The sequence below is a fragment of the Ostrinia furnacalis genome, unplaced genomic scaffold (genome assembly GCF_004193835.3).
Source record: "Ostrinia furnacalis isolate ACB-3 unplaced genomic scaffold, ASM419383v2 OfSCF6946, whole genome shotgun sequence".
In the NCBI taxonomy this organism is placed as follows: domain Eukaryota; kingdom Metazoa; phylum Arthropoda; class Insecta; order Lepidoptera; family Crambidae; genus Ostrinia; species Ostrinia furnacalis.
In genome coordinates, this window is record NW_021137185.1 from 297,891 (window position 1) to 309,761 (window position 11,871).

Here is an 11,871-nt window from a genome sequence, read left to right on the forward strand (position 1 = left end):
TTGCAAATGGAAAAGTCCATTATTTGTTTGCCGAAGCAAGCAAGTTGTTTTACCCATGAATATAAACAACTTTCACTATGGGACCAACAGCTCTGAAATCACAAAAATCAGCTGTATAGTATACTTATAATACAAAAATTCAATACAGGTTGACCAAAATGTATGAAACATTTTTGTGACTACCTACTTGAAATTGTTCTAATCAAAAATCTTTAAAGGCCTTATTATAAGTGGTACATAACTATTTTGGATGAATAGGAACGCGAAAAATGTAACATTTAAAATCATAATACAAAAAGTTAAAAAGCATTGAACACACCCTAAATTGACATTTAGGCTGAGTTGCACCATCTTACTTTAACTTTTACAAACGTCAAAAAGCTGTCAAACTCCATACAAAAAACACCGGTTATCGTTAAAGTTAGGCCCGATTCGACCAAACATAGAGTTATACGAATAACTAGTACAGGAATAACTTTACTCTTTGAATTTACTCTCGGCTAAACTGAATTGTGTTTTTCCAACGTTGTCTAGGAGGAGACAATACTCGGTTTTGTGAATCTATGCTTCATGAATGATTAAACGAATGAACATAAAGACTGACAAATACTATGTTTGTTTTTGGCAAATCAATTTCCAAAGTATCAAATAAAAAAAACAAAAATCTATCAAATAGGCCACACAAAACCTTTATAAATGATTCCAAAATCATTTTCAAAAAAAGAAATATTATAGCTGCTGAATTGATACCTTTCGCGATGCATCAAATCTAAAATTGTTATTTATGTTTGACTTGTTTTCTCTTTCTCTTCCTGTACTACATTGCACCCCCTGCTGCGTTCTCCCTGCTGCCGGACTTGTGGTATCCTTTCTCCTCTTGCATCTCCGTCAGCAGGGGAGCGCCGTGACAACAGAGGGCCCCCGCTGAAAATCAGTTTCGAGGCAAGCCCTGGCGCGGTCTTGATGTATGCTGAGCGGGTGCCTTTTTGTCAGAGGGGCATAAGCAGCTATCTGTCCACTTGTGTGTGTATCTCTTTCTGTATGTACTCGTAGGTTTTTTTCAAATAAAAACTATTCTATTTTATTCTATACTCACCGCTTAACGTCATAAAAAAATCATTACGTTTTGTATGGAGCGTTTGTTCGTTGGCGAAAGTCCACAGTTTTTAAACTATCGAATTAATTCTTTCGACAATGTTTCAATTAGAAAAAGGCCAATCTTTGGAACAAAACGATAAAAATTGGTAGGTAAACATGCATTGATAAGACGTTATGTCACACGTTAGTTGTCTAGGCGATAGAAAGTTCATCGGTCGGGTCAATTGTTGGTAGTTAAACTACGACTACCACTAAAAGCGTAGTATTAATAATCATCCAATATATTCTTCAATAACTGCAATAGCTCCTGTGCACTGTTGCACAGACTGGGGATGGTGTCTGGCTACATCCCATGATATAGTCAGAGACTAGATCCAGCATGTGCACGACTTTCACTTTTGTCGATTATTTTGCGCTTAAAACGGCCTACCCACGCTAGCCTTATAAAGGACCGGGCCACTTTTGACCCGTGAGCTGAGTGAATAATTACCTGATAATCTGTAAATAATTTTTTGCTATTCCTTTTTTGTAGGTCAAATAGTGAGTTATTCGACTATTTTTCATGCATAGAGAATGATAAATTAATTAGTATTAGACTATTAGATCTAACAACTACGTAATAGCGGCTTCTCTACCTGTTAGTTATGTCAAAACCTTCCTATGTGGTGTAAATGTGCTAATAATACTTAAAATAATTAATACCTACCTTACTAATTAATTATGAAATCAGTCTATGTTGTCTAAATAAAATTATTGAAACTCAAGTGTCTCTCGCCGACAGAATTTGCCAACCAATAGCAATTTCACAAAATTTTGAATGCTCGTTTCTATTTAAGCAGACTATCAAGTACCAAGTACCAACCCTTACTTAAATTAATTTTCAGTTTGGTAACCCTACTAACTATAAAACTGGTTGCCTCGAATACAGCATAAGAACAATACTACAGACTGTATAGCTACGAGTAAATAACAGGAAAACAACCACGTAGATTAGAGCTACATCATTCATTGCAATAATAAATAAATAGGTAGTATAGTTTAAGCGATAATCATGATGCATTCTTATCTTATGGACCTTTGTATTCGCTGCAACGATCATTAGAATAAAGAATAATGTGGGTGTGAGTATATTGCCGGCGCGTAATCGCACGCGCAGGCTCTGTGGCCGCCGGCGAGAGTAAAAGTAATCTTCCGGCGGGCTTCCGCGGTCCCCTCCCGCGCGCCCCGCCCCCCGCGCCGCGCCGACACCTTCCGACTTTTACTTTCCGATGACGTGTGCGCGGCGCGGGCGCACTCCCGCCACACAGCTGATCGCCTCACTCACCTCGACCCTCCCATCAAGTGACTTGAATAGTAAAATGCTCTAATATAATATTAATTGTTCACAAACGACGCTAACTCGCAATTTAAAAACCAAAACTGTAATTAACTTGACTTGTGGCACTTTCGCGGTTTCCGCGAGCGGCATGCAGCGCGGCGCCTGCAGCATTCGGCTGAAACTCAATATAGGCCGGAGCCCGTACGAGTGCGCGCGACTTTCTGTTCGCTTCCCAAATACATACATGTTACTCGTTCTCAAGTAAGACGCGACTTGTTTTACGAGTACGATAGAGGGCCGTCATTTATTTTGTTTTTATTATTTCGTATATTTCACTTGGGTACATAATTGGTTGTGCGGGTGAAGATCTAGATCTGTAAACGCTCACACCCTGATTTTGTCAGTTAGAAGTAGCTGCAAAAATGTATGTTAAATTTTAAGTAATTCTAACACCTACTATTAGTTATTGAAATAAAAATTAAATAGTTTTATGTTATGTTGCAAAATTTCTGTCGAAAACAACCAAGTGAAACATCATCCAAACAAAAAACATGATAGGAAGTTAAGTTCTTGTTTGTTAACCTCTATCCTATTTTATTTAGATTAATCAAGCTCACCTAGACCTCTTGTGATAGAGCCACTCGTTTGTGTCTTTGTAAACATACTCATTAATGTGCCCTACCCTTTTTTTCCAATCTGTTTGTATGTTACGCACTGACGGAAAGTTTTTTCTTGTTACATACCTAATATGTTAAGCAGATAACTTTACATTCTTTCTACTTGCAATATTGTAAAATTTAATTGCATATTTTGTGATGTTTTTGTTTTGTGTACGTTATTAACGTTGTAACGTTAACACGCAAAACAATATGTATAATTATTTAATGCATATTATTTTGTTTCTTCACCGTTGTTGTACTTATTTACAAGTAATTCGACTCGGATGTACACGTGATCTATAAGCTATTATTAACTTTTGTTGTCGGTTAAAAAACTATTATATTTTAAATAAAATATCAATTGGTTGCAAAATTGATCAGTGTGTATCACTTACACAGGGACAGTTACAACTCTGGTCGGTGTGCGTACTCCAGCATACGCCTGCAAACGTGACTCGGGTGATAAGCGGCGGAGCCCCCCTCCCCCCTAATACTTAAACATGACCAATGCTAATAGATATAACAATGATTCTAATATGCGCAGAACTTCTTGATTTTATTTGATTTATTCAGGAATAACAACAGTCAACTAATGTTACCTACAGACATAAACCTGAGCAATGCCTATTATATTAATAACTAGATCAAACGCTATGTGTTCCAGATTACTCGTACATAAATCTACCAATATAATTTTATTATCATCTTTATAAAATACATATTTAATATAAATGTCAAATAATGTAACCTCTTAATCAAGTTCAGATTAACCAATTTTCCAAACCTGAAACGATTTCAGTTAATAATATTCAACTAATTATATCCGTGCGGATCATCCTTGGAGAGGGCGCCGCGCCGGTCACGTGCTCGTGGCCCTCCCGCCCACTTTTTCTGCCTTGATCAAAAATGCAGGCACTCCTCTGAAACATTAAGAACGCAGTGATGGGTTAATGGGTCACATCAGGTCCTCCGAGCACTATCTGCTTTCTTGTGCGCTTTCGCTCAATTCACACGTTTACGAAAATGATCGCTCGTCGCCGGAAAACGTTTGCTTTCTCCATTGCGCAACGCAGCACTTCCCGCTCGCCCCGCGCCCCGCCTCACCCCCGCTACACTCCTCACCTATATTTCCCGAGTAGGAAGCGAACGAGTTGCGCAACGCGCTTTCCACCAGCGCCTGCGCAGCATTCCGATCACAGCACACCGCCGCGCTCGTAGCTAACGACGGTTCTAAGCACACTTTAAGACTGTTTATTTCATTTGTTGGAAAAACATAATGACCCAGCTTTTCTCAATTTTCAAAGGTTTTCAAGAAGAAGGTCTTATCTATTAGGTACTGCTCTACCGTATTCATAAATACCGCATTATTTAAGCATAAGTAGAGACTGAAAACCCGTCCACCCCTGCAACCTTTAGAGCTCAGAAACGCGATGCATGAAGTCTTTCATCGAATGATAAGAGATCTCGCTAGATTTGCAATTTTGGCAAACCATTATCACGAGAGCATTTTGGGAGCCGTCACTTTCTACCGCCTGCCAAAGAAAGTGAGAGTCGTGCGTCAGAGCAGCCTCGCGCCCCGCGCCGCGCATTCGGACACTTTCTCTCGGAGCGAATAGGTCAGGGACTGTTACTAGGTATTACCGAGCTGAACCGCGCTCATTATGAGATGCACTCGCTGGTTTTACTTTCTTAAGCGCCCGAGCCGAGACCGGTGAAAAATTCACAGTTTAATAATCGTACGGATTAAATGTACAGTTTCCAGCAGTACTTTTTTAATCCATTTTAATAACTATATTAAAATTGATGGTATTCGACTTATTATCTAATGAATTTATTGTTGACTGATAAATAAATACATACACTACTGGCAAACACAGTAATAATAAAACAAAGTAATTAAAATATGTTCTGACGTAAACCACTCATTTTTTTTGCAAGTGCCTATCTGGATAATTATTAATGACGCAAGTACACTATGCGGGAAATTGACCGAGACTAGAACGAGCCCGCACACAAAATCTAACCGAAGTACATGTTTACACTATAAGTCTCGATCAATTTCCCGTTATATGTAGGTATACTTAGTGTATTTGCGTCATAAGAAAAGTATAAAGGAAACATTACAAAAATGACATTAGGTAACTAAATAAAATATTTACTGACTGAGATTAATTTTTAACGTCAAATTCTATGAATATACTTATATTCTATCTTATAATAACTGAGGACAAAAAATAGAGTATAATTATGTAGTAGAACAAATCAGATTTGCTCCTCGGTAGCATCCATACTGTGCACTTTATGGTCAATGTCAAAGCTATTATGAAATGCGCGAGGTATGTTATAAATTGTATGTTATTGTCATCAATTGTTCCAACATATGTTATTGCATCAACCTGCAGTCCGCCACTCGCTCGCGATGCCGCGGAGCCGTCGAGCGCAAGACGCGTGCGCGCGCGCAGGAAGCGGTCGCGCCCGATCTTACGATCGCGATCACTTGTGCATAATGTTAGGCGCGATGTCGTCATTGGAGAGCCCAGCGTGCGCACTTTCTCTGAGTGAGAGCGCTCTCCCCGCCGCGTCCAGCGCTGGACACCTGACAGTCATAAGCGATGCGACCGGCATCCGACGCGGGTAGTCGCAGCGTTGTGCAACGTGCGTGTGGCGGCGCGCGGAACGGTGAGGAAAGCGTGGCGGCGCACGTAACCGACAACTGGGTTACTTCCCGCTTCCTGACCCCGCGCCCCGCGCCACCCGCCCTGCTGCGCCCGCGCACACTCAGCTTTTTCACGAGGAAACTCAACGCGCAAGACGCATCGGTTCCCACGGCCGTTATTGTTTCTACTGATTATCGTTTACATTCGACATCACTTCATAACCTATAGTTTTCCCAAGATCCCACTTATACACAATAAACGTTACAAAAAAAAATGTACTGGTGCGAATTAAATCACTGGTGTATTTTTTCTTAAGTTAGGTACTTTTAGTTGTAAAATATTTTACTTGCCTTTTTGGGACCAGCATTTCTGCCTAAAATTTACTCAATGAATGAATACTTAAGGCCAGAAATGTAAGGTAATTTAATAAGTGGTGAATGAGACAGAGGCTGCGCCGGCGCGTGCTATGCTAATGCGCCGGCTCGCCTTGGACCGCCTCAAACGTTGCGATAATTAGCGACACTCACGACACGCTTGCCGCGTTTATTGCCAATCTCAAAACATGACAGTTAAAGTTAAATAAAAAAAAGTTAAATAATCTTAAAAGTCATTATTCGCTTGTACCTACCTATGTACTCGTATTTTTATTGAATTTATTACAGCAAAACTTATTCTGTAATACAATGGAAGCTGTTAATGACGCGATCACTACTGTTATCTGACTGTTTACATAGCGGCCTCACAGAAATGCACACGCTAGAAAGTGAAAGTAGTTGTATTACGGTGCTAGCTATTTGAAAAACATAGAGCAGGTAGTCGTGGATGAACGTCGAGTTTAGATTTGGCGGCGCGCGGGAGGCTTCTAATCGCCGCGCGTCACGTGGCGGCCGCCCGAGGGCGCCCCGTGCGGCGCCGCGTGAGCGCCCCCCTCCCCCCATGCCCCCTCCGCGCCCGCCCTCTCTGCGAGAGCCACTTATCCTCTGTCACATTTTCTAATAGATTTTATTGTTATTTGTATGTATCATATTTTCGCTCAAATGTTTACAGATTCCAAATTGCCAACATTCAGAAACATTTCAATTACGAAAAAAAAAACATAAAGCTCAGCAATATTACTAGCACAGCACTACAACTATCTCACCCACCTTAGAGTTGTTACAAAAATTTAGACAAAAAGATTATTAACGCGAGTCCAACCAATGCCTTATCCCACTCTGGTATTGAATAAGTGCAAAAATAACTAAATCAAAAGCGTTTAAAAGATTCATTCATATGAGTGCGTGTCGTCGTTTCAAAGTATGGAACTAGGAGTCCAGAAGTTGTGTTACCATGGCAATCACAAAGCCTACCTGATTTAATCCGGTTTTACATTTAACAATGATGATACATTTTGAACTATTTTTTTTTACTAAACGGTTAACGGGTGTTGTGTTTGTGTTGTAACGGGACTTCGTAGCATAGGGATTCGTAGCGTAGCGGGCGTAGTTCGGGAATCGTAGCGTCGGCCTCCGTAGCGCTGTCGTAGCGTGCTGCGTGCGCATGGAGCGCTCGCGTAGCACGGCTGCGCCCGCGGGTACCTGTCACTTGTGACGTCACTTCACGCAACACCTTCTGTGTTGACCAACAAATCGCGAACTTATTCCATTGTTGGCGTCGACTACTTTGAAGTGCAAATTACTTCATATTTGAAATGGGAATAGTGGATCTCGTCCCGTTCATTTGTATTTACACACATCGGAAATTAATCCCGAAGTTAGCTGTCGGTAGCTAAACATCGGGCTAAGTTAACGCTCGCGGTAACTACCTCAAAGTCTCAACCAATAGTCATCATGTATAATATGAAATCTCTATGCACTCAATGAATTGCCTTGCCAATTTCTATCTATCTCTATGAGTATCCTCACAACGTAATAATTGTAAAAAAGTAGAATATTCACACAAAAAAGTAGCGTTTGTGACGTGTTTTTCGTGTACAGATTATTTTGTTGACATACCTATATAGTTATGCATTCCATACAATTGTGTGTAACATGATAACCATGAGTTTTATGTATGTATTAATTTACTTACATATTTCTTATGCTGCTATCGCGAATATATTTGACATTCGTTAATTGCTTATGAATTTGGCACAGCGACTGTAGTATTATGATAACTTTATATTGATTTTATGTGTAACAACTCTCTTATGGTAAATGATACGCGTGCAATATTGATTGAGTGCTCGAAGTGGCGCATCCCTTGCTGTGCGCTCGGGCAGCGCGTCCCGTAGGCTAAGACGCGGCGGCGGTCGCGGGCCTCGCTCCAGGACGCATCAACGAGCGCGCTGGTTGGTGTCGTCCTGGCGTGGGCGCGCCCGCAGCGACGCTCACGGTCAGGCTTCTTGTTGCAGGCAAGTCCGTCAACAGTAAGGATGCGCTCGAAGACAAGAAGGAAGACAACGAGCTCTGGGAGGCGCAAGCTGCCTTCCTGGGCCCCAACCTATGGGACAAGACGTTGCCCTACGACCCCGATCTCAAGGTACACGAAGTCAGTAATCGCCACTTTATTACCTACTGCGTGTTCTGTGTGCGTCTTTCGGCTTCCTAACCACCGCCGCCCGCACTAGGTAATAGAGTCGCTTCTGCCATCCCGACCCTGCTTGAACGCTGATTATATTTAATTAATAGATTAGATGTTTATTTGCGGAAGCGAATTGGCGAAGCGCGACGATGTGACGCTGCGCGAGTGTGCCTTGCGCGTGCGCGCGCAGGGTGCCGAGTGTGACGCGGGTGCGTGTGTTGCAGTACGTGGACCTAGACGAGTTCCTGTCGGAGAATGGCATGCCGGGCGAGGGGCTGGGCGGCGCGCACCTGGGCGGCGGCGGCTTCGGCGCGGGCGCGGGGCTGGCGCTGGGGCTGCCGGCGCCCGTCACCAAGCGCGAGCGCTCGCCCTCGCCCTCCGACTGCATGAGCCCCGACACCATCAACCCGCCGCTGTCGCCTGCCGACTCCAGTCAGTATACTCTCTTCTTAAACTTCCTACTCACCGCTTGCAGCGTATGTGATCGTTGTCTCAATTTCAACTGTCAAAAGTTCGGTCTTCATACGATCTTTAATCATTTTCTCTATCAATCTTAATTATTTCCAAGTGGACGATATCTTTATCTCTGGGGTACCTAGGTACATATGTACCTATGCAAATGTAATTGCTTAATGCAGCTGATATAAATTGACAATCTTTCTTTGTGTATAATTTAAATTTTCACAATAAATCTAAAGTTCTGTTCGTTGAATTAGCCTGCTTGTTGACTTTTCGTGCTATACAAATACTAAATACTAACCAGTCCCGCCTCGATGATTTCAGCATTCTCCATGGCATCGTCAGGCCGCGACTTCGACCCCCGGACGCGCGCCTTCTCCGACGAGGAGCTGAAGCCGCAGCCCATGATCAAGAAGTCCCGGAAACAGGTAAATGAAGTTAGTGCGCTGATCATTCCTAGCGGCATGCGCCACCCGCCTGCGGGGAGCGGACCCTCACCCCTGCCCTCACTCGCACGGCACACACACTAACGAACGCACTTTACTGTCGTCACTTCTATCTGTAGGGATCCATCACAAAATGATGCGCTTTATGTAATGATGATGACTTAAGCTATGAAAAATTATAAACTAAACATTTAGCCTTGATTACTCAATGCTGAATTTGTTCACGAAAAACTACTCCAGTAAAAGAAATTAATATTATTTTTACAATGTTATATAACATTATCTAGTAATTTCTCGTTTCAAGATTTTTTGGCGATTTTATAAGTCTTATATAATTTTGCTCTAGACGCGAAAGTTTGTGAACGACATAAAGATAGCTGAACTCCTTTACAAAAAATCAGACTCGCATGGATTACGATGAGTCTACACTATGCCATAGTACATCAGAGGCCTACTTTACTAAACGCCGAGGAAGTAGTCGGAAAAGCTAAATATACACTTTGTAATCGGATGAAAACCAACCTGTAACTGCTTTGAAAGGACACTACTTTTCTTGATCTCAACAAAAATCTTTAATTAAAACACCGTTTGGAATATACTGGACGCAGGTAGTGCCAAATGCATTAAAGACCTGGTTTTCGTCAGAAGGTAGAATACATTGCACCAGTTGCATCCTTGCTCCCATCCTCTCCCATGAGCTCTATTAACGCTTTATCATTAGACTAACCGAATAATATGACAACCTATTAAACAGCAAATTACATTTTGTAAACTTCATAGGTAATTTATGAAGTTTTCAAACTGCTTTTTGCTACACATAACGAGCGCGCGTATTGTTTTAATTAATAATATTACAATTATTTCAGATTTGCAAATGTTTTTTAAATTTTACTGCGCTCTCGGAATATGGTTGTTCTTATGTAGTTTGACATGAATCTATCTCTAGGCACCTCTCACTGACCACCTTTGTCCGAACCATCGCTGGTTCGCCGCGGAGGAACCAGTCGTGGACCGAGGGGGCCGAGCTGAGGCCGAGGGCTGCGAGTGATAGCTATGAACATTGTTCATGACAACTATTCCCGCTCTCAGCTGCGATAACATGCTAGTTTAATAAGCCTATTAGAGCGGACAAATTGTACCCTCATAAATGATATTCATTCCTACAGGTTGAAATGATAATAATTTTCTGTCGTCCAAACTTACAATTGCAGACAATAATCGGGACTCTGTCACTCGCAGCTGCTCCGCTCGGGCGCGGTTTGTGCTCGAGGCGTATGAGTAGATAGTTATTTTATACATACCTATACTACCAACGAACATACTCGAGCACATACCGCACTTTATAAAGTTTTTGGTTGTGGAGTTTTTTATTTTTTCACATAAAATGGGAAGGTTCACAAATCTATCGGACTTTTAAATGTACATAATAATTATTAAGTTCAAATGGGAAAAGACTAAATAGTAAGTGGAATTTATGCAATAAAGGTTGCAATTAATGTAATTCTTAAAAAAATATATAAATCTTTCTTTTCTAAATAAAATTCACATGATAAAATATTAAAAGGTTTGTATTACCTACTTCAAAATACGTGATTTTCTACTAAAACCTTCAGCTTTTTAAAATGCAAGTAAACCTTTATTGTTAAACTTGAACACTACGAAGAACTTAAGTCGAATGATACTGTTAAGATACAGGTGAACCAGAGGGGATCCACGTAAGACGTGCTTCACTGTTTAGTCTGTTCCCCGCGAGCCGTAACACGCTGTTGTATTTATTGGTGGGTGAAGGGTGGTTTGAGTGTGTGGCGGCGTGCTAACCCATATCGACGTCGCCGGCAGTTCGTGCCCGACGACCTGAAGGATGACAAGTACTGGGCGCGCCGGCGGAAGAACAACATGGCCGCCAAGCGCTCCCGCGACGCGCGCCGCATGAAGGAGAACCAGATCGCGCTGCGGGCTGGCTATCTCGAGAAGGAGGTCAGTAATGGTCATCTTTTCACACGGCTTCCAAGTATTAACTACCCACATGTGTGAGTCGGACTCGCGTACGTAGGGTATCTATACAACATTAGACAAATCGAGTAATAGTAATAGGCCCGCGTTTTTACTCTTTGGGAACTCTAAAAAGATGCGATTAGAGCTTTATATCATGACTAAATAATGAGTTCTTCTAACTTCTATCGTTGAATTCCATTAGTCACATGGTGATCCGTGCACATCGGGATACGCCGGCCCTTCATGATTTTGCCGGCCATTGTCGCGATGTCAATGTGCCCAGTAAAAAGTCGAGCAGGTCGACGAAAACAATGTACCGCGTATTTGTCGATATTCCCAAATATAGAACTGGGCAGATCGTGAAACCGTTTGCATTTCGCGCCGATGGTGGCGCTGTCTTCGGGCACTTCACTTTGTGTAAAAATTTTTACTGAAATATACATTAAATTGTGTGCAGTGTGTGAAATCAAACGTTCCTCCAATGGAAAACCTTTACAAACCATATTTATGCCTAAGTATCGCTGGTCAAATCGTCAAACGTTAAGCGTTTGAACGATATCGAGCCATATCGAGGAGTCGTGGACGGCGCTTCGTAGCGAGCGTACACCGAACGTTCGTTAGAGCGTTCGAAATGGACGGTTCAACGACCTCTAAAATGTTAAAGTGCGCGAACTGTA

At 41.9% G+C, this 11,871-nt stretch overlaps 1 protein-coding gene across 5 annotated transcripts in view; it reads left to right on the forward strand.

Annotated features, from left to right (window-relative positions):
• Pdp1 (PAR bZIP family member Pdp1) overlaps positions 1-11,314 on the forward strand; it is a 158,072-nt gene extending 146,758 nt beyond the window's left edge. For 2 of the 5 annotated variants that reach the window (XM_028318650.1, XM_028318649.1), the window contains 4 exons: positions 8,125-8,261; positions 8,519-8,726; positions 9,078-9,190; positions 11,039-11,314. In XM_028318650.1, coding sequence (XP_028174451.1) covers positions 8,125-8,261; positions 8,519-8,726; positions 9,078-9,190; positions 11,039-11,233 — 653 coding nt within the window. In that variant the 3' untranslated portion in view covers positions 11,234-11,314. The remainder of the gene's footprint in view (positions 1-8,124; positions 8,262-8,518; positions 8,727-9,077; positions 9,191-11,038) is intronic. The other 3 variants (XM_028318651.1, XM_028318647.1, XM_028318648.1) reach the window with 3 other exon arrangements.
• The last annotated feature ends 557 nt before the right edge of the window (positions 11,315-11,871 follow it).